The sequence below is a fragment of the Phocoena phocoena genome, chromosome 1, assembly GCF_963924675.1.
Source record: "Phocoena phocoena chromosome 1, mPhoPho1.1, whole genome shotgun sequence".
Classification (NCBI taxonomy): domain Eukaryota; kingdom Metazoa; phylum Chordata; class Mammalia; order Artiodactyla; family Phocoenidae; genus Phocoena; species Phocoena phocoena.
Genome location: NC_089219.1, coordinates 118,344,579 through 118,367,220, shown reverse-complemented (window position 1 = coordinate 118,367,220; position 22,642 = coordinate 118,344,579). Strand labels below are relative to the sequence as shown.

General features: G+C 52.7%; 2 protein-coding genes across 5 annotated transcripts in view; one reads left to right on the top strand and one right to left on the bottom strand.

The window, feature by feature from the left end:
• Positions 1-1,353: 1,353 nt before the first annotated feature.
• LOC136128358 (carboxyl-terminal PDZ ligand of neuronal nitric oxide synthase protein) overlaps positions 1,354-22,642 on the bottom strand; it is a 312,580-nt gene continuing 291,291 nt past the window's right edge. For 2 of the 4 annotated variants that reach the window (XM_065884191.1, XM_065884197.1), the window contains exons 9-10: positions 18,695-18,860; positions 16,860-17,275 (exon numbers count right to left, since the gene is read on the bottom strand). In XM_065884191.1, coding sequence (XP_065740263.1) covers positions 16,860-17,275; positions 18,695-18,860 — 582 coding nt within the window. Of the gene's footprint in view, positions 1,838-2,656; positions 2,957-16,834; positions 17,276-18,694; positions 18,861-22,642 lie in introns of those variants that run through there. The other 2 variants (XM_065884175.1, XM_065884183.1) reach the window with 2 other exon arrangements.
• SPATA46 (spermatogenesis associated 46) lies at positions 7,679-10,542 on the top strand. Its single transcript, XM_065895307.1, has 3 exons — positions 7,679-7,844; positions 9,125-9,238; positions 9,901-10,542. The coding sequence occupies exons 1-3, from the start codon at positions 7,742-7,744 to the stop codon at positions 10,425-10,427; spliced, it is 744 nt and encodes a 247-aa protein (XP_065751379.1). The 5' UTR covers positions 7,679-7,741; the 3' UTR covers positions 10,428-10,542.

Genomic DNA, 22,642 nt, shown 5'->3' with positions numbered 1-22,642 from the left:
TGCTCAAAAAAAGGCATGTTCTCTTCTTGCTGCAAAGGCCCCCGGGGTTGGGATCACCCCCCGACAGGGTCTCTTGGCCACAGGAAAACAGCATGACAGGACCCCTGGTGGGAGACAGGAACACAGACGTGGGTTAACCCAGGAGGGCAGAACCAGTGGGGCTGTGTGAACCGTCAGTCCTTCACAGAGACCCCAGAGGCAGGCAGGTAGACAGCACCTTCTGTACAAGAGCGGAGCACCTCCTACTTAAGCGTGGCCTGCTCCACGGTTCCTACCACATTCCAACCTCTCACACTTCTCACCTGGCTTCCTGCACTTACCACGCCTAGACCCTAGAACTACATCACATCACGCTGTGGAAACCCCGAAAAGCTGCTCTGAGCCCTTACGACTACTCTTTCCCCATCCCGTTTTCACTGCCTTCCCCACTACTGCTCTGGGTTCTCTCGGGACCAGCTCCCTGGACGCCAGGTTCCTGGGCCCTCCCCGCCAAACAAAATCAGAACTTGCTCTGCTGCTTCTGCCAGGGCCTGCCTAGCCCTGTCTTCACGCACAGCGAGGGAAGCCCGGGTCTCTTCTTCTGTGCAGGGAGCCCGAGCGTAGCTGACTGCATCATCTTGCCCAGTGCCCCTCCACACTCCCACGCTGGGCAGGCGCTCTCGGTGGCTGGCTCCGTGCCCTGCCTCAGGCTAGACGAGACACACCCTGTGAACCCGGGGTGTCGACAAGGCTGCCCGAGGTCTCAGGTCCGGTAAGCACTGCCCCCGGCTTGCATCCACACGGGCAGAGGCGAGGTAACAACCCAAGGGCCTGTGCTGTCCTGGGGTCAGGAGGAGCTGTGGCTGTGCTGTGCTCAGGGTATGCGGCTTTCTGGGCCTGGGCCCGTCATCGAGCCAAACCCATCATCCCTCAACCAGCCTGATTCCCCTGGAGGCAGGAGGCCTCTGGCCCCCAGGGAGGAGAAGGAAGGAACCAGGAGGGCATGGGAGGGAGAAGAGCAGGCAGCATGTGGGAGCCAGGCAGAGAGAATACCCTTCATCCTGGACTGCTGGCCTTGCAGGTCGGTGGGAAGTCAGGGCAACTCGGAGCAGAGGCGCCCTAGTATCCAAGGGTTGCAGCCAGCACGCCAAGGAGCGGGCATGGCACCCGAGTCCTTTTGCCATTCCACAGACGGACTCTTGAACTAGGACTACACGTGGACTTGCGGGCCTGCAGCAGCCCGTGTGGAAGAACTGGCTCTGCCGAGCCTTGTGCAAGCAGGACAAACAGCAGGGTGGAGCTGGGGCAAGGGCCAGGGTGCACAGTGGAGAAGCGAGCAGAGGGGAGGGGGTCTCAGCAGGAGCAGAAGAAGCTCTACTCAAAGGACAGCAGGTCTGGGTGAGGGCCCTCCATGTCAAGGCTGGAGGTCCGTGCCCGAGGAGGCGGGCTGCTGTCCTCCAGAGGCTCAGCCAGGCTGAGTTTGAGGCCATTTCTCTCGATGAGGCCAGGGGAGGAGGCCCTGCGGCACTCAGTCACCTTCAGCTTCGGTTCGTCCTGGTTGTCCTTGTGGATTAGGTCAGGTACCGACAGGGAAACCTCTCCATTGGGCAGAGCCTCGCCCCTGTCCACCATTTCCATGATGGCCTCTGGCTGTGAAACATCTGCTGGGCTGGGCTGGGCAGTGGGAGGGGAGTCCTGGGGCTGCCCAGGTGACAGCTCTGTCCCATACTCCAGACTGCTTAGGACTGGCTGCGATGAAATCAGCATGTCCTGGGTGGTCTTCAGGGCCCGAGGGGTTCGCTTCCTGGTGGTAGGAGGCGGGGGATCCAGCCGAGGGAATGCTTCTTGCAGGGATGACCTATAAGGTCGGTGACATGAGCTGTCATGAGGCTGGCGAGACACCATGCTACACTTTCTACTCACCCACCCGGGAAGTGCTTTTCGCTCTGGGCCCTCGTTCTTGGTTTAGCGTGCGAGTCTCGGCAGTCTGAGCACAAGTGGCTTTGGGCCTGTCACATCCTCACTCGGTGTTCGCAACAGCACGAAGTGTTAACACTGGGACCACTGGTGAACCGCGTCCCGTCAGAACCTACCCAATAGCCCTGAAAAGTGCAGCACCACTTGGGGAGTGTAGGTGTCTAAAACGAGGCTGGACACAGGAGAGCTGCCAAAGCAGGCTCCCCTCTCCCCTGACCAGTGGGTTCTGCCAGACGCCGGCTTCTCCACTACCAACAGTCAGGGCAGCACTTCTCAGGTGTGGCTGGGTGCCAGAATCCCCCCGGGGAGCTTCTGGCAATACCTGGGTTTGAATCCAGCTCTGCCAATTACTAACTTTGTAACCTTAAGCTCCTCACGTTACCTCTCTGAACCTGCTTTACCTGCAAAATGGAAATAATATACTTCATCTCAGAAGGCTGTTTCAGGGTTAGGTAAAATAATGCAGCTGAAGCATAGCACGGTGCTAGGACATGATGGGCACGCCGTAAACTTCAGCCATGGTGGGAGCGTTGAAGCCGGCTCCCACAAACATGGCCCGATCCTTCAGCTGTTCTTTATGTGACAACCTCCGTCCCTACCCCAAGGCCATTCTCCCCTCTAGACACTAGTTTGTCGCAGGCCTCTTCCAGTGGGTCCAGACCCGTAAGGATGTCAGGGCGGGAGGGAGAGATGCACTCACCTTCCGTCATCCACGTCAGCCCCGCCGGCCAGCTGGGCCCCTGCAGTCTTGTTGACCTCCATCGTGCCCACGCTGCCCAGGCTCGAGGGCTCTTTTCTCCGCAGGAAGTCATTGACTTTGGCCCCCATGGCTTTGCCCAGGTTCTTGAGGTGCTGGCTGCTGCCCACCCAGAGTCCAGGCCCTCCGGGCTCCACAGACCCCAGGGCGGCAGAGCTGGGGGCCGCAGGCCTGGACACGTGGGGGAAGGAGCGGCTTGGCTGGAGCTTTGGAGTGAGGGCCGTGTTCAAGTTCTCAAACATGCTGTGGTCGACTACAAAGAGGGAAAGACAGAAAGCCGGTGAGGGGAGGGGAGGGGGGCCCTCGACCCCATCACTTTTGATCTTCTCCTTATACCACACCCACAACTTGTAACTTCATGAGGCTTTGGAAATAGTCAAGAGGGAGGCAGCAAAGACACTCTTGAACCTTCCGATCCAGTTGTTCTGATGGGATGTGGGACCAGAAATTCTAGTTTTGCCTCACCCGGGTTAATCAGTGATGAACTCTAGCCACAAAAAAGCTAACTTACCCCTTTAAACATGCCTCCTTGACTCATGGCTTAACCCCTTACCTTGGGGTCACCAGGCCCTTTGAAGTAAAGACAAACAAGGATGAAGCAATGAGATGTGACATTTTTACACTGCCGTGAGCACATGTGGATCTCTCTGACTCAGGCGCTGGGGTAGAAGCTGGTGGAGGGATGGCAAGTATGAGGCTTGGAGTTGGAAGCCCCCTGCTAAAAAGCCACGTGTAGCACGTTTTCTCCATGAAAAATGCTCACTTCTCTTGGGGGTGGAACTTGGGAGAATGGGACAGCTGCATGCAGAGAGATGCTAAGTGGTGCTCCAGAACCAGTTCACGCCAAGTGGACAGAGCACTTGGTGCCAAGGAAGCAGGAGGAAGCTGACAAACGCCAGCTCACTTAATCCTCACAAGCTAGTACGGTGGGGCATGCTAAGATTTCTCTTTACAGAGGAAGAAGACGGGGCTCAGAGTAATGAACTGCTGGGCCCGAGGTCATAGCCCAATTACTGGCACAGTGGGAACTGAACCCAGGTTCTCTCACCTAAAGCTCAGGGCTCTTGCCACTACTTCTCCTGCCTGGCAATGGAATAAATGCCTAAATATGCCTCGTGCACAGTCTGCCTCTCGGGGATCTCTGTTTGGCTGGAAAGATTAACTCAAAGGGCTGGGAGGAGACCCCCTGGGTTGTAAACACTTGCAGGGCAGAAGCCACGTCTCACTCATCTTTGTGTCTTTAACAGCTAGCCTGGGTGTGGCACACAGTAGGTGCTCAGTAAATATCCTGAAATGCCAAACCCATTTGCAGATAGAGAATCGTGGAGACCGAGACCACAGTAGCTCCGAGGTCTGTAGTTGGAATGGCTAGAGCTCAGGGCTCTAAGCCACGCTGTCCACACACTTGCAGAGGTAGCCTCTCCCCACCAGGAAATCCAGCTCAGGCCTCAGCGCAGCCAGACCCACCCTGGGGCCTTGGAAGCAGGCTTGAGGTTGCTGTCCTTACCAGCTACTCCAGATATTTTGTCGGTCTCAGAGGAGGAGAGTGATTTGGGCATAGGCTCTGCTCCTTGTCAATATCTCTGCGAAGTGCCTACTCCTGCCGAGCCTTCCTAAGAGTAACTGAGGTTAGGGTATACGTTTTCTTCCGTTGAACTTTTGCATAAAGCAATTCTCTGCCCTGCACTGCTGAGTCCTGGGCACTGGGGAGCATTTCTCTTTATTGTGGTTTTACGCAGAGATATCCCTTCTGAGCCAACTACTTCAATAAGCCACATGCTAAGGGTCTTCGGGCAGCAGGAGGAAGCTGTGGGAGGAGTGGAGATCTCCCCCTGTGATGCACCCCACAGTCTTCACCTCTGTAACTGCCCCTAACCCACGTGCAAGAAAAGCACCACTGCAGGGGACATGCTGGGAACCCGATTAGAGCACCCCTGGGACACGGGACACAGAGCTGACTGGTTCAGGCTGGCTGGGTTCCAGATGTAGACCCACCACACTAGGAGGAGATCCCGGCCCATCCCACGACAGGGGTATCAACTCTTGAGTCTTCTCCTGAGTATAAATCTTGCCATGTCATCCACTTTTGCATAATTTACCTATCCTGTCCCATATCCTTCTAATTTTTCTTTAATCGTGAACTCTGCAAACTAGCAGAGAAGCCTTTGGAAACTAAAGCATTTAATGATTTCCCCCCAAACCAGAAAGTATTGGGGCCACCATGAAACTAGAGCAAATGTTCAAGAGATATATGCCAGGGAAGAGGGCCAATCCCCACCACTTTCGGGCTCACATAGTTCTGTGGCTGTTTCCTTACTGGTTTAATGAGAGTCTTCAGAGCAGACACATTCACTTCTAAAAGTGTAAGTACCAAAAACACCTGGCAAAGTGACTTGTAAATTGTGAGCCCCTTTGATTATAATTATTGAAGAAACACATTCTAAGAAACATAAATAACTTTTGGGTTAAACACCGTTTTAGATTTCCTGTACTTCTTGTTTCTCTACCCTTCAGGATGTATACACTGAATTCTTAAGTAATTTAAAGATAGCTCATCATATACTCTCTTCATAATTCTCTTAAGTCTTCTGGTAAATACATCTTGTCTTTAATAATAAAATAAGTCCCTTGATGGGAAGAAGCATCTTAAGTGACATTTTTTGTCTATAATGCTCAGCATAGGGCCTTGCACGACAGTAGGCATTTAATAAATTCATTGCATTGACTTTTGATATGAATACTTAAAACTGACTGCATTATGGGTTAACATCGTAGAGAAGCTGTTCCCCAAGCCTTCTTCCATTTACAAAAGACACTCAAAACCCCCTCCTCCGGGAGCGGTCCACGGGGGCTCTTGAGGTCAGGCCGGGAAAAACTGCCCTTCTCTCCAAAGCAGGACTCTGGCTGGGGCTCCCTTCATCTTTACATCTGAGGGATGTGCAGCGAGCCCCTTTCCTGCTGGAGGCACTAATGACCCCACACTCTGTCAGGACGGGAGGCTTGGTGGTTCAGAAAATAATGGTGATGGCAGAAAGAAAGGTGACTGGATCCCAACCAGGTGGCCCTCCTAACAGCACCCCCCAGCATGCACATAGCCAAGCAGAGGGGAGCATCTGGGGCCAAAGTCATCCAAAAGAAAGACAGTATCTTACCTGTCCGAGAAAGGGGCTCGGAGAGCAGGCGGGAAACAAACGAGAGAGAGACACATTTTATGTAGTGACCGACCACTATGGGAGTGTCACCTCCCGTCTGGGTCACCAGCAACAGCCCACCAAGAGGATATAGCATGCAAGACAGGGGTCCTGCTATGAGGAGTGTAACAGACCTGGATGACCAGGTTCCCATATGCTTTTTAATAAACCAAAACAGAGCCGTATTTTAAAAATTCTACAAACAGGTGCTGAGGCAGCCTCCTGTATTTCCCCCAATATTCTGAGGCCCCTTTACATTAAGAATATCTGAAGTTCCTAGCTGGCAGTGGGAGGAATGCGATGGGCCAAGGCAACATGAAATTCTAAGTCTTCTGGATCCTGTGTGCGTCACTCATTTTTTTGCCGTCTTGTTTCCAACGTGTGAATCCCTAGATTTTAGACCGGAAAGATGTTCATTCATCCACTCCAACCGTCTAAATTAACAAGATGGGAAAAGCAGGTGGCAGAGAGGTCTGCCTAATACCGCACAGGGAGGTGATGGCAGAGCAGGGGTTAGAACTCACGTAGACTGACTCCCAGACCCACGATCCTTCTCTACACCATGACGGCCAAGAGAAACTGCCAATACCCTCAAAGTTGCCAAGGTACGTGGCGTCAAGTTACATCCTAACACGTTCTAACGTTCCAAACCAGGCTATGAAGGAGGTCCATGAGATCTCATTCTCCGCACTGTCCTGCAAATGTTTAAGTACCGTGAATAAACACGGGCAGGAAGACAACTCTGGAATCTCACAGGCACATGCTAGCTCACACTTGCTTCACACACTGCCAGGGGAGCCCACTGCTGACTATGGGCTGGGCCAGACCTTTCCCACCCAGCACAAACACACCCACCTTTAGATCTAAAGCCCTGTATGCATCTAGTCATGATGATCTAGAATGGGGCACCTTCAAGCTCATCTTTCAACCCTCTAGCTAGCAGGCTGGCCAGGTTGTTACATGACAGAAGGGAAGCAAAGAGAAGAGGCTACCTCGCCACTCTGAGTGCATAGCCTTACTACCAAATTGCTTATAATGAGCAAAACGGTGCTAAGCCATCCATTTATGGTTTAGTCATTTGCTAAAAACAGACAGCACCATTTAAAACAGTATTTGGTCCCTATTCTTAGGACGTACATATTGAAGTATTTAGGCACAAAGGGATATTATGTTTGTAATTTACCTTCAAATATCTCAGAAAAAAAAATGTATACACACGTAGAGGCAGAGAGGGACGGAGGGAATTGATAAGACAAATGGAGTAAAATGTTAACAATAGGAAAATCTAGATACAGGTTACGTGGATGTTCTCTGTTCAAATTTTATTTTTGCAGCTTTTTATAAGTTTGAAATTATTTCCAAAGAGAAATGTAAAAAAATATACCCCAAACCAAGAAAACAAACTAAGGCAAAACAACAAAAACATCTGGTGACAGAGGTTAGGCAGATGAAAAAAGCAAAGAGGTCATTAAGAGAGGACAGAGGATCCCAGAGCTGGGGGTGGTGACAGCAACGACATGGAAAAGGGACACTAAAGAACAGAGGGGGCGCACAGACAACATCGCTATCAGGTCTCTACTACATTCCTCCCTCTCTCTGGGTATCCCCAGTCAAGACAGGCCACGGAAGAATGACAAGTGAAAAACATCTTTAAAATGTTTTTAGCTTGCTTGCTACAGACCCCATCCATCTTTGAGAGGGATAACCTCGCTGGCGAGTAGAATCGTGTGGCCTTTCTGTGATGTCAGCTGAGCTCAGAATGTTTAGTGTCTGGACAACCCGACCAGCCCCCTGGAAGCAGGCGTGTGTGACCTCCATACACTTCAGTAGTCAGAATATGGAGAACTTCTCACTCCTCAGCATTTCTGGACCTCGAATCGCTTCCTCTGCTCTGAGCACTTTTCCTGATATCACGTCCTCACGTGCCACCAGCTTGCCAGGTAAACTCCCGTGCCACTAGGGCCACAACAATGTGGTTTTCTGAAGCTTGTAATTGAGTACTCTACCAGATCATGTTACAGGACCACGATTTAGTGAGAAAGTCAAATCACACGTGGGGAGAAAATAATTTTTCAAAATGTTGCCTACGTGGTAAGTGGTTCCCTGCTGTTTATTCATTTCTTGCAAGGGAAGGATGGGGGAAACATTTGTTATCAGGCTTTTCTCCCCCTCTGAATCTGCATGAACCCTCAAAGTGACAGTTTGTCTAAGTAAGGAGTATGTACTAGTTTCAGCCCTGTTTTGACAACCTGGAGAAGATCTAGACTTATCAATCCATCAGAAGGAACCTAAGGCAGGGGGCAACTGCTGAGCCTATCCTGGAATAAAGTTGAACGTGCTGAGGACTTGCTATTCAAAGCATGGTCCATGGACCTGCGACATCACCATCACCTGGGAGCTTGTCAGAAAAAGGCAGAATCTCAGGCCCTACCTCGGACCCGCTGAATCAGAATCTGCATTTTTCACAAGATCTCCAGGTGATCCCCATGCACATGAGAGTCTGAGAAGTGCTCTTCTGTGAAGTGGTTCTCCTAAGCATCCATTTGCCTATACACAGGACATTTGTATCCATCTGTTTCCCAAACTGAGCACAGCTACTGCTCTGCGATTTGAGGCAAGCCAGCTTCTTCATCCAAGTATTAGCAACCATCAGGCAGCCGGGGTCCACCTGAACACTCTCTGGCTGTGGGTGGGAGGCGTTTTAATCGGAGAAACGGGCTTCCCGTCCTCAAAGGGATCTTGTAACATAGCTCCGCGGTCCTCGACCAGACTCCCTCCTCTGGGCCCTCCAGGGACCCAAAGGCTGCAATGCAGAGTGAAAACACACACACACACACACACACACACTCTCTCTCTCTCTCTCTCTCTCCCCCCTCCCCCTCCCCCTCTCTCTCTCCCTCTCTCTCTCTCTCAGCTGCAGGAGGGTCAAGAGAGGGGAGGGCCAGGCAGAAAGCTGTCATCTGGTCCACATCTTATATTCTTCTTTGGAGAGGACCTTTCCAGGGTCGCAATGACACCAGCACCCCATCTGGAATTCCCCAGGAGGTCATCCAGAATAGCTCTGCCTATGTGGATGCCACAAAGGTCATTGTTTTGCTTCAGTTTTGCAGTGCCTTAAAGCACCAAGGTTGAACCTCTAGGTATGTCTCGGGGGGAGGGTTCCCAACAAGAGGACGCCCAACCTTGCTCAGCTCACCGGAGTGTTTCCTCTGTAACCCAGGCATTGCAAAGACCGTGTCTCCTACTGAGGCGTCCGGCCCAGCTCAGGCCCTGCTACCCCAGTACCAAAGCAGCGCTCTCCGGCATGGGGTGCATAACACAGTGCTCTCAGCAGGTGAGGCCTTCTCTGACTCAGGCGGGCACATGTGAGAAGCTGGGGGAACAGGGGCTGCTCCCCTAAGGGCAGGGTGCCTGTGTGTGGGATCGCTGTGTGCTGCCTTTCCCCACTGCAGTCTCCTGTCCGGTGCTTCCTTTAGCAGAGACCTGCAGGTCTGTAAAGTCCTCTGCTTCTCCTCTCCTGTCTCTCAGGCTGATGGAGAACAGCACTTTCTGCCTGACTGGGCTGTTGCAGGCAGACAGTGAGGCTGGAGAAATGGCCACAACCAGTGGTGGTAGAAAGAGGGGCTCTAGGAGGCCAGAGGTCTGGCTGCCTGCTGAGCCACCTGTGTCTATCCTCAGAGGAGGCAGAGGAAAGGTGTCTGCAGGGAGGGATGCACCTGACAAATGCCAAGGCTTAGTCATTGCAAGGGGAGTCTCTATACCTAGAGATCAAACTGCTTTTCTCTGGACAGCAGGAAGGAAGGCCTTAGCCTGCTCTCCCCACCCCATCCTCTGTCTGCTCTCAGAACTGCACTCAAGGAGGGGCAGAGGTAACTTGAGGTCCTGCCTGACTACCTGCTTTCTTGCCCTTCTGCTTCTCCACCCGGCCTCCAGCCACCCCAGGCCTCACTTCTCCCTGCCTGGCTCGAGGCTCAGACCCAGCCCTTTCCTTTGCAGGCTGCATCTTGGGGGACCCCCCAAACAGAGAGAAGCTGAGGAGGAATTGCACCATCTACCGGCCCTGGTTCTCCCCTTACAGCTACTTTGTATGCAAGGACAGAGAGAGCCACCTGGAGACCTACAGCTTCCCAGAGGTGCAGCGGGACGAGGGCAGGGGGGACAGCTGCCTCCCAGAGGACACGGCTGAGAGCATCTGCTCGTCCTCCTCCTCCCCAGAGAACACCTGCCTCCAAGAGGCCACCAAGAAATCCAGGCACGGCCTGGATTCCACAGACTACATCACATCCCAGGACATCCTAATGGCCTCCAAGTGGTACCCGGCCCAGCAGAACGGCTTCAAGTGTGCGGCCTGCTGCCGTATGTACCCGACGCTGCACTCCCTCAAGAGCCACATCAAGGGGGGCTACAAGGAGGGTTTCAGCTGCAAGGTGTACTACCGCAAGCTCAAAACCCTCTGGGGCAAGGAGCAGAAGGGCCGGCCGGGAGACAGGCTTTCCTCAGGCAGCTGCCAGGCCTTCAAGTAGGCCTGCTGGGTGGCGGCAGCTATCTTGTTAGCGGACAACGCTTTAGGTAAACAGGGGATGATGCCTATTTATGTCTCTACAGAGAGGCCAATAAACCAAAGTTAGTGACAGCCTTCTGTCAAGTCTGAGGTCACCCTGTACTACCTGTCCTTCTCAGTCCCTGGTCCCCATCCCACTCCCCTTCTGCTACCAGTTGCCTAGCAACACCAGGCCCATCTCCCTGCCTTTTTTTTTTTTGAAAGACAATACCCAAAGTTTGAGACTATCTTCTAAAATGGTGGTTTTCAAAGTGAGGTGCTCAGACCAGCATCCCCGGGGAATTTGTTAGAAATGAAATTCTCAGACCTGCAGAATCAGAAACTCTGGGGGGTGGGCCCCTCAGTCTGTGTTCTAATTGCTCTCTAGGTGATTCTGATGAGGCTCAAGTATGAGAACCACTGTTCTAAGACCCTGGCCCTCCTGTTGGTCCTTCTGTGATTGGTCCTTGCCCGGCACCGTGGGAGAACTCCCACTGAGGGAGAAGGGTTGAACGCCCTTTTCTGTCGGTTCCACCAGCAGAATCTCTGCACAGTTTGAAAGCTTCTTAGGTGTTAGATCTTCTGAGGGGTGGAACAGGGAGGACAACATGCCACACGCATAAGGCAGAAAAGAGGCAAATAGGGCTGGGGCCCATCCCACCACGTGTACCATGATCCTTCATTTGGAAGGGACATCTCTGGCTGAAGCAAAACAGATCACTTCTGGCCCAGGGGGGTATCTTTACATGGCTCTGTTGAGTCATGTCTAAAAAGCCCAGTAAACATGTGAAAACACTGCTTCTTAGTACCAAGAAATGTCCCAGCAGACAGCCCTGACCCTTATTCCATTTCTGAGCAAACCTCATAGCCAACTCTGACCCAGAAAAATGGATGAGCATCAAGGGTGCAGCAAGGACATCGGTTTTGCCCATTATGTGGTTACAGAAAAAAGAGCTTATGTTTGATGGTCTTATTTTTAGGCCTTATTTACCTGTCATTTCATCTCCCTAATGACTCAGTGGGCCCCTTCACTGCAAGGGGGCATTTCCTTTCTGGGACCCTGGCACCAACCCTCCCCTTGTGTCTGCTTCCCCACTGCTTGGCCAATGGGTTAGGGTGGAGGATCTCCCCTTACCCTTCCAGTGGTCACATACTTAAGTCTTCTGAAGCCCCACTTTATAGTTTGGCCGAGCTGCTTCTGCTTATCACTGTTCTGCTAAAATATCATTGGTGGGGGCTTCCCTGGTGGCGCAGTGGTTGAGGGTCCGCCTGCCGATGCAGGGGACGCGGGTTCGTGCCCCGGTCCGGGAAGATCCCACATGCCGTGGAGCGGCTGGGCCCGTGAGCTATGGCCGCTGAGCCTGTGCTTCCGGAGCCTGTGCTCCGCAACGGGAGAGGCCACAACAGTGAGAGGCCCGTGTACCGCAAAAAAAAAAAAAAAAAAATATCATTGGTGGTTCTTTTGTGAGAAACAGGCTGGTTCACACCCCCATCACACACCAGTCCCTTGCTGTGAGAGCACTCCCAGTCCTGCACCCAGTTCCCCACTCTTTCCCTCACCCTCCACCCACTAAGTCAGAGTCCCAGAGTCTACTTGATTTGCAGGTTCCAGCTGGCCTGGGAGCCAGGACATGCAGGGTCCCATCCACTCACTGAGGGGCAGGGTGGTCTTCAGGCAGCCCTGACATTATTCCATTGCTTCCAGGGCCCGGTTCCCGGAGGGAGCAGATGACTGACTCTGGCGAGTCTTTAGTCCTCACTCTGACCTCTTGCTTTCCTAAATGGAAAGGCCACCGGAGCCCCCGGAGGCTTCTCCTTACAGACGCTGCTGTGCACGTGTGCCCCCTTGATAGGGCTCCTGAGGGAGTACAAGGAGGGGGACACGGAATGGACTTGAGGAGACCGGTCGCAGTCTCAGCATGGTCTGTGGCAGGACCAGGTGCGGAATCACTCCTCATCTGGTCTCTCTCCCTCTGCCCAGCCCTCACTCCCTCCTCTAGGGTATCCACATCATGGGCACAGAGCACAGCTTAAAAAAAAAAAAAAAAAAAAAGGAGAGAGAGAGAGAGAGAAATCCACCCAAAGGCCAGGGACTGAGCCCAAGGGCCACAGCACATGCTAATCACGGCCTGGCAGGTGCGAGAATTTAGCGTTTTCTCCCTAAGGACAGGTACTTTCCACCTTTCACATCTAACGTAGGGTCATGAGGACCCCAGTAGCTTTCTCAGTACAGAGCTCTGAATAGTTTCCGCACAGTAGAAAATGCACACAGAGCACAACTGCACCGAGCAGAACAAACACGGCCCCCCCACCAGTTAATGAGGGGGTAAATGGTATTGTGTCCTGGGCCACTGCCAGGCATTCTGTTGGGTGCTTCTAAAAACCATCGCATCTGCTCTTCATTATAGCCTTATGTGGTGTGCTGTATTCCCATTTTACAGGTAAGAAAGTAAGGCTCAGTTCAGTTCACTCAGCCCGAAAAGGGCAGAGGATATGTGACCCTGGTTGATCTGACCCTCCAACTTTCCTTCAGGCCTGGCCTACCAAAGTATCAGGTTTAACGAAACCTCTGCCTTCAAAACGGCTCGCGTTCCAGTCAGGGGAGCCTGGTTTTCACGATGTGGGTTTTGCGAGAGCCTGCAGCTCCATATCTCTCTAACATCCCTCTCTGCCAGCATCCCTCCTGCCCTTTCATTTCTACTCCCTGCAGGAAAGCCCACATCTCAATGAGTCAGGACTCCTCTGCTGAGCTGTGTTTCAGCGACACCATAACCCTTCTAGGCAGGTGTGGGAAGAAGTCTGTTTGCCTCCAGTATGGACATTCCTGGAATGGGCCCATCCAGAAACCTACCAACTACATACTTCAGACATTTAGTCGGGGAGTCAGTGAAATTTTATAATCTTGATGATCTTAATTATATCTGAAAATATCTATGATGCACTTTTTCAAGCACTCAAAACTTGCTGCTGCCGCCAGTATAGTCCAGTGATGTCTGGAGTTTGAAAAGACCTGGGGTTTGGGAGAGTTCAAAATAAAAAACAAACAAACAAAAACGGGTATAGCCTAGGCATTACTGACATTTTGGGCCGGATAATTCTTTGTGGTGGGCCTGTTCTGTTCACTGTAGAATATTTAGCAACATCCCTGGCTTCCCACCACTATGTGTCAATAGCCTCCTTCCGAGTTGTGACAACCAAAAACGTCTCCAGACGTCACCGAACATCCATCCCTTGGGGGAGCGAAATCGCCCTTGGATAAGAACCGTTGGTACAGCCCGATCCTGCAAGGCTGGTCTGAATCAACTGCCCCTGAAGGCACCACCTTCCCCAGCTCCTTGAAGGCACACACGAGTTCTTTCTAAACACCACACACCCTTGGGAATGGTGCGTCACAGAGCTGATGCCACCGGGCTCGGGAAGTTGGGAGGCGGGTGAGGGAAGGAGCAGGTAGAATAGAAAAGGCAAGAAAAGACAATGGAAAAGCTTTTAGAAACAAGAAAGGTTTATTTAGCAAAAGCCACTAGACTAGTGACAACATCCAGGGAGTAAGTGCACTTAACATGAACAGAATCTTTTCCCAGAGAGTTGATCCAACAGAGTTAATGCCACACAGTTTTAGGAAGTAGAGCGTTCAGGGGGAGGGGGCAGAGTGGGAGGAAGCAGTCAGGCAAAGAGAAAATAAAAGGAACACAACCCCTATATGAGAGTTGAGAGAAGTGAGGCTATGAAGAGGCTTTATAGACAGCATTGGTATAAGCAGGAATATGATTTTCAGTCCCAATATACAGTCCATCCTGTGCAGAGAAGTTCTTTCCTGGCTCCGCAACTGTGGGAGCCTTGTGTACCCGAGAGTCTGCTGGCACCCAGGAAAGGCTGGGGCAGGTACAGTAAGGGAGGCGCCCCTGGTGTCCACTTGTCCTCCATACAGGGCAGAGTAGAAGGATGAAAAAGAGGGGGGCAGGAGTTGAGTTAGCAGAGCAAGAAGCAAGGAGAGAGGAGGACAGGGTGACATCGCTCGGAGATCAGGTCTGCAACATTCCCTTTCCTTCCCAGTGGCTGGTGACCCTTCAAGGCCCCTAGATCTGTCCTTTGTCTCCTTCACCTCCAACACACCTAGTGTGCGCTGGTGTGGGATGCCAACACACAAACCAGTGCTCCAGGGAGGGCCTGAACTGGGGAAAGAATGGGGCCGAGGTGGGTGGAAACCACTGCGGGGCACCCCGAGGGCAAGGGTCTTAAATGGGTCCCAAGTCAGCGGTACATAGAACTAGTCTCTCCAATTCTTCAACCGCTCCACCGTCTCCTTTCTTCCTTCCCTTGGCAAGGTTTTCAAGACCCTTTTAGAAACTATCCCCCCCACCCACTCTTCTCCCCATCCCAAAGAAGCCTTCTCCTACCACATTCCACACACCTAATCCACTGGCCTCTGGCTTTGTCCTCAGCCCCTGCTTGCAGGCAGTGGGCCTGAAGAAGCCAGACCTTCCACTCCCCTGAACACCCCAAATTCTAATGGGCTAAGAGGTCCCACACTCAAGGAAGCCCGGGTAGGATTTTGTAAGCTAGCTAGAGAGGCTCAGCCAAACCGGACTCCTAACCTCTCTCCTTTGAGTTCATGGTTCCTCCTTCCCTTGTGTACCTGGACCTACTTCCAATGATTAATTAGAAAGTATAACAAAAACAGGACCACCTCTCTCCAACCAAATGCACATTAGAAAAAGAACGCAAATCTACTGTTGATTCAAACACCCTGGAGATTCCCATTCTCTTCTCTCTGGTCACTTCTCACAAGCCTATGCACACGTATACACCTTCCCTCACACGTGTGTGTCAATGCCAGCACACGTGTACACACATGCACACACACACGCACCCGTCCCATTCCGCGGACACCCTCGTGCACCAAGGAAGCCTAACACAAAGCTACATTTATTTCCTTAATTTGGACTTTCTGGTCTAGAAGAAATCCAACTGTAGCTCTAAGAAAAGACCTGCACTTTCATTTCTATATTTTATAAAGCCAAGTTAGGCTTGAAGAACTCAATTTTGCAGCCAACTGATCCCCAAATAATACTGCAGTCTAGGTCTGTGGTTTGCTGTCCAAGATAAAGACTTATTTCCCCAACGCTTGGCACTACCATGTCTCAGCTCTCTTCAGGCACCTTTAAATCTGTTAACAGCCATTTAGGGCCTCATTGGAACCAAGGACAAGTAAGCTAGCCTTCCCTGCCCCAATCAGCTCACTGTACCAGGTGGTAATCTCTAGGCCTAGATGGTAAAAGAGAATTGCACCTGGCACTTTTTACAGGTGTGCTCGAGGCATGCATCCACAGGGAGACAGGTCAAGGGCAAAGTGACTATCGTGTCTGACTTAAGTGGCAGTGATTCTGAAGAGTGGACTTGAGTGGTCTCAGCTACCAGTCTCTGTTTGCTTTTTTTTTTTTGATCACTACTGTGCAGTGGAAGGGACAGGTTGAGAGGTAAGGCTGGGGGCTCCGGGTCTCTGAGGCTTTTATAGAGGCAAGAGTGCTACAAAGGCTTCAGCTGGCACAGCCCCTGAGGCAGGACACAGGGGAGAGAGGGCAGCTTTCCAGCCTCCATGTGGCTGAGCTGGACTTGCAGGCAGGCGGTGGGCAGGGCATCCACACTGAGGAGTCAGACCTAACTGATCTGGGGCAGGCAAGAGGTTGTCCTCCCCACGGGCTTTCACGGCAAGCGCCTGAATGACAGTAAACTCCCAGTCTCCCTCAGGAGCAACACCTGAAGCCCACCTAGAGAAAGTGATTGGATCCAATTCATCTGAAAGCTTATCCCCGCAATGTGACACATCCCGATTCCACGTTCACACTGAAAGGACTGTCCTGTCTTTCGGCCTAGAGCGTTCGACCTCTACAATCTTTGCAAGGGCCTAGAGAAGGAATTCCTCCCACGAAGGTCGGGGAGAGTTAGGCAACTGGTAGCATCCTGATATCCAAACACAAAGTACCTGAGAAGGTACCGATGGCTTCCCTTCATAGTCGGGACCACAGAAGTAGGGGGGGCGGCGAGGGGGCATCACACGACAGAGCAGGGGAGCCTGATGATGCAGCGGGCAGGGAGCAGGTCCTTCAGCAGCCTGATGGTCCTCAAGAGGGACCCTCTCCCAAAGCTATGGGCTCTGAGAGGCCCCTTGCCCAACCCCCACCCACCCAGTAGTCGCAAGCAGGAGGCAGGACCTGATTCACTTCTGGGAATCCAATGTCTTCCCCACTTGACCCTCCAAAGCAAAACCCTAATCCTTTTCTGAAACCGTAAACGCCTCGGGGCCCCTGGGTATCCTTCAGCAGTGCGCATTCGCCGGCAGCCCCTACCGGGGCAGCAGCCAGACTTGGCCCCTCCACACCTCGGCCACGGCCTCCGCCTGCTAGCACCACAGCACCTACACGGCGATCTCATCGTCCAGGCTGTCGCCCAGCTCCTGCCTCTGCAGGACGTTCCGCAGGCGGGGCAGCTCCTCCTGGGACCACGAGTCGCGTTCCTCGCTCTCGTCCGTGTTGGATTCGTACTCCGAGGCGATGCCTGACTCTCGGAACTTGATGAGCTCCAAGCTGCCCAGCAGCGGCTCACCCTGAGCAGGGGGCGGGGTGTCCTCGGGCGGGAGAAAGCGGAAGCACTCCAGCTTCACCAAGCAGTCGCGCCTACCTAAGGGGCTGCCCACCGGGTGGGCGAAGTCGGCCAAGCCCGCGCCCAGGGGCGGCGAGTGCAGGTCCTCTGGCTTCGGGGTCGTGGGGTCACAGAGCACGGGAAGAGCTCCAGAGCGGAAGGTGATCTCCAGCAAGCTATCCTGGGAGCCCACTGGAGGTGGGGGAGAAGAGGGGGAGGGGGCGACATTAGCAAGCTGCTTGGTCTGGAAGCCACCGTTGGCCCACCCAGGTCCCTGGCCAGTTGAGCGAACCCTCACAGGGGCTCTTCAGCCCTTCCTTCCACCCCACACGGCACAGACACGCCAGGCTGAAGGGGACGAGCTCAGGGGAGGTGGTAAAGGCAGGGCAACGATAAGCACATGATCAGCTGGTGAGGTCCGTGGACGCTTTGAATGGGGTGTGTGGTAGGAAGAAGGAACCAACTGAAGAACTACCTTAAAAGCATGTAGTAACACTTAATGCAACCTTGTAAACTGGCATTAATTAGAAATACAACAGGGCCTTGATAAACAAAAATAAAAATCCAGAGAGGCTTTCAGAGCGGTGAAGTACAGCGGTTCCCAACCCGTAACTTTGGGCCACTTTAAAAACACAGTTATCAGCCCTGCCCCAGATCTACCAATGCAGAATCTCTGTGGGTTGGATCTGGGAATATCCATTTTTTAAAAAGCTCACGGGATCGTTTGGGAGAACTACTGGTATAACAGGGAAAGCATTAGACCTGGGTCTGAATCTGGGCTCCACGCTTTGCTAGGCCTGAAACTGTGGGCTGGTTACTTAACCTCTCTGAGTCCGTTTCCTCATCTGTAAAATGGGCACAGCACCACCTACCACTATAGGGATTAAATGAGATTATGTATACGATCAATGGATATTGGTCCACAGCCGGTGCACACTTAGAGCAGCAGACAACCCAGGGACAAGCTCAGGAGGAAGGGGTGGAGACACGCTGTCTTCTAGTACTTCTCAGTGCAGCCTGGGGGTGGCTGCGAGTGGAGGCAGGCATCTCAGGCTGGGAGCCAGGCAACCTCTGCCACTAATCAGCAGAGCTAGCTGGCCACAGTTTACTCCTCTGCCTTATCCATTAAACAGACGGACTGCTGCCAGCCTTTTCTATGCTGCCGAGTTGTCAAATAGTGCGGGGAGAGTAAACTACTAAACGGTTCGATGTCTCCTGCAGAGCTCACAGAGACCACGATTCACGATAGGTGCTCAGCGTGTTTCGACTGGAAAGGCCCCCTGAGAAAGAAACGGGCAGCCCTAGCTTACGTGTAAAGAGCCCGGGCCCCCATCGAGGAGAGGCTGGGTGAACATGCGGTCGTGACTCCCGGGGACTTTCAAGGTCAAGTCTGGGCACTGGGCTAGAAGGCAGCCAAGCCCCTCTCTGGCCCTGCCTTTTTATAACTCCATGAAATGTACGAATGGGACACACAGAGCTGCCTTTGTTTTCTGCTGGGATACCAGGTCAGGTCAGGGGTCCAATAAAGCACCCCCAGAAAGCTTTAGGGAAGAGAACATGTGGTTCCAGAGCTTCCCCACGGAGGTGAGGCTGGGCAGGGCCCCGGCTTACTGGCGTTCTGTCCCGACAGCTTCAGCTCCAGCTCCTGCACCTGCTTCACCAGCAGAGAGATGTGCTGAAGCATGTCCTTGTTCTGCAGCAGGAGCTGGTGCACGCGAGCCTGGGCCTCCAGCCGCGCCGCAGCCTCAGCAGCCAGCTGGTCCTTCAGCAAGTGAACCTGCAGGGGAGGAGCAGGCAGAGGAGACAGCGAGAAGACAGGACAGAGAGAAGGGAGGCACGTGAATGCAAACGTGAGTCACTGGTGGACGGCCAGGACCAGAGACACCTTCCACGTTCAATTCGAGACAAAGAAGCCCTGCCCCGGGCAAAATGGGCACCCGGGCTTGCAATTCAGAGGAGAAGCCAAAAGAAGCTGCTCGCTGGATCTCTCTCTGTCCTGAGTGAGGGCCACGATGTGTCACTCATGTACGACTCAGAGCCCCACGACTCAGAGCCCCACACCACGAGCAAAAGGTAGGAAAGAGTTGGGCCCCAGACCCTGCCCCCTGCTCCATCCCTGTCGGAACTCCTTTGACAGCTAACGTATTACTGCTGTGTTGAGGCAGGTACGTTTTTCTTCTCTTTTAAAAAACGAAACCAAAAACTGATATACTGACCCACTAGCTAAGAACAGTGTCACAGTAAACCCCCTGCAATCATCCCTCTTCCCTTCCTCGCATCCAAATACCGTGAGAAATAGGAAGCCCTACACATGCCCTTTCTAAGTCAGTGAAATGGCTGTCATGGTCTGTGTTTCCACATCTGTGGGTGAGTGTCAGCTTCCTTCCCTGACCTTCCATTCCCTTTTTGTTTCTCAGGGCACCTGGAAGCATGCTTCATACCTGGCAAATGTCAAACGTTTGCTGACTGACTCATAACAGGGCCTCATCCAGCAACCCCGGCAGGGCTGAGGTAAACAGCTTTACAGAGACGCCCTCTATGAGAAGAGGGGGACCCTCATCAACTCTCGCCTTCTCATGGTAGAGCACCTGGCAATGGCATACCCCGAATGCTCAGGGCCCAGTAGGGTCTGCTCTTCGTGCACAATCTGGGTGTGGGGATACAATTCAGTGGGAGGAGAGGTGGGGTGATTCTGTCAGGACCCTGGTTTGAAGAAACTGAGTCACGAGATGATGACAGTGTTTACACATATGTGATTTTTCTGCTAAGAAGTGGATAAAGGGTTCTCGAGGAGGGTTTCTGAAGGTCCCTGAATAAGCACAGCTGATGAATTTGGTGGCCTGGATCAAGGCATGTGGGAGAGAGCGTTTTCTTGAACCGAAAACATGGTATGGATAAAGACACAGAGTCAGGGTGAGCAGGGTGGGAGAGCCGCAACCAGGAGCGGAGGAGAGAGAAGGAAGGAACTGGAAAAGCCAATTCTCTGGCTCAGACAACAAATGCTCTGGATTGCTGAAGAGTAATCCGCTCCAAAGAGATTCACGTTCTATCAGGGAGTAAAAGACCATGTCCGCCCCACCGTCTGGCCAAGCCTGACCCAGGGTCCTGCCAGCCCTCCCAGCAGCCAGCACTCGGAGACCATACTCTTGGATGCAGCGGCTGCTTCTCCCGCTGCCCGGATTTAAGGACCTGATCCTGCAGTTGGCTCTGCCTCTAAGTGGGGCCACTAACGAGATTAGTTGCCACTTTCCATTAGTGGCTCCCAAGGTGAGGCCGATCTTTCCCTCGGTGGTTGGGTGGGGGGGGGGGGGGGGGCGGATGCCTAAGGAATCTAAAGTAAATCTGTTCTCCACCAGGTGCTGCTAAGGACAGAACTGATACTTTGGTCCAGAAATCAGCCTCATCTGTTGCCTCAGATAATCTAAAGAGAGATCTAGAGAAGGGTGAGAACAGAGAAAAAAGAGTGGCAATAATATTTCGATCTGGATATCAGATGGTGGATGGCTATTAAGCCTCTATCTTCCCCGGAAACTGAGGCATGGAGGTAGTTCACCCGAGAGTCCCTCAGATCCTGTTGCTTCTGAGAAACAGGACAGTTGCTGTGGGAAGCCCACCCCCCAGAAGGGCCCCCAGAGGAAAGGCCAACCTTAACCTTCTATCTGCAAGTAATGTAACTTATTCCAACTAAGAGTATCATTGAAAGGAATATACTGAGCAGACAGAATTGCTAATTATCCATTTTCTATTTTCTTTGGAACAAAACCGAGACATTAGGCATAAATGTGGAACAAAACTTTCAATGCATGTAAACAGAAAACGTGGAGAATCCTGCCTACCGCTAACTGGCATCTCTGGAGGGTTCCCTGCACACACTTGCTACAGACTCGGGTGCCTGAACCCCACATCTGAACATCCCAACGGAAGCTGGAACACTTGAGTCTGTTGGTTACTCCCTACGCAACTGCAGGTAATTCACTTCTACTTGGACCTCCCTTTCTCCATCTTTCAACTGAGAGGGTTGGCTAGAGGCTCGGACAGTCTGTGATCTCACATCCAGATGTATGGAGTGGTCAGTACCAGGGGCCATTCACTAAAGGCTCACTGAAGAACATCTCTAGATTTCCGCTGGGAAGTCAGAGAATTAGGACTGGGAACAAAAGAGGAATTCCCTCCTGCAGAAGCCAGGGGAAAACAAATTGGAAGTTTCTTTTGCAGGTAACCATTCTAGTGGTGGGGGTACAGTACATCAAATGCTTTCATCACAAATCCACTGGCACTCAGCACCATGAAAAATGCCGTGTTTGAGTCCTCCTCGTGCCAGACTAAATAAGAACTTTAGCTTTGCAAACGTCGTTATGACATTTCGGGCATTTTCAAACCCTGGGAATGAGAAAGTACACGCTGCTGCTGCTGCCTAAACCCCAGCGCTAACGAGCCCTTCTGCTCCTGCAGCCGCCAAAAGTGGCAGCAGGCATAAGGCTCCGACCTGTCGCTGCACCAGTCTGCACACCACAGGAGAACCCAGACCAGGCCAAGCTGGGACAAAACAGCCAAGACTTCCTTTACATGTGAGGCAATTTAATGTAGGCCATATCAATTTCTGGAAAGGCAGGAGTTAGCCTGGCCTTTCCAGAGCTGTGTGGTCTTTGGCAATGACTTATCCTGGTCACGATCTAAGTCCGCGGGAGGGCCACGCCTGGAGGGCGGTGTCCGGTTCTGCATTCCTGCCACAGCACTCCAAGCGTAAGTTCGACCCTGTGCCCTCCAGCTGGGGTGCCACTTCCCAAAACTCAGATACCCACCCTCAACCCACCCAGCAACACCAGACCACTGCCCACTGGCTCTCCAGCCTACTTGCCTGGACTCCAGCTCCTCCGCGAGAAGTGGGGGCAGGCCCAGGCTGAAGTTAGGGAGCGGCAGGCACATGGAAATGGCAGTGAGGAGAACCAGAGCGATTTGCCCACACACACACCGGACACACAAGCGGAGGCAGGCAGCGCTGTCTCAGCATGCACAAGGCAGGGGACCTGGGCAGTGCACCCAGGGCGCTGGGGACTGGGGGAAGCCACGAGGCCAGATGCTAAAACTAGGGCCTCGGCGGGGTGTGGAGGGTTTTTAGCGCTGTTCCTCTAACTACGGCATACACAATTGCAAAGCACAGGTAACCAACCACTTGTCTCAGAACAAGTGCAAGTGGCACAGGTAGAGGAGAAATCTTTAAATAGCAACACTGAGCTGCGGTGTAACATTTTCCCCATGAGCTAGGCCAGGAACTGGCAAACTGTGAAGGAGCCTGGCCTACTTAACTGTTGCCAGTCAGCCACAGCGCCTGGATCAATTCTGGAGCTGTGTGGGCCCAGCCCGTGGCCATGCGGGCGCCAGCTACATCCCAGCTTTGGTTCAAGGCTTGGCTATACTCTCGCTCGCACCCTTGAACTTCTGGTCCATCTAAAAGCAGGAAGCTAGTGCAGCCAGGCAAGCCTCATGCTGGGTTAGGGAAAGTGGTCCAAAGGGCTTGGGGTTCACTATTTACACACTGATATCTAATCTAGAAATGCT

Bases quoted from the DNA above. Each gene is read 5' to 3' on its own strand.
- SPATA46 (XM_065895307.1), top strand. From the start codon at position 7,742: ATGGAGAACTTCTCACTCCTCAGCATTTCTGGACCTCGAATCGCTTCC. The intron at 7,845-9,124 runs GTAAACTCCCGT...TCTGTAACCCAG, and splicing joins ACGTGCCACCAGCTTGCCAG to GCATTGCAAAGACCGTGTCT. The intron at 9,239-9,900 runs GTGAGGCCTTCT...TTTCCTTTGCAG, and splicing joins TAACACAGTGCTCTCAGCAG to GCTGCATCTTGGGGGACCCC.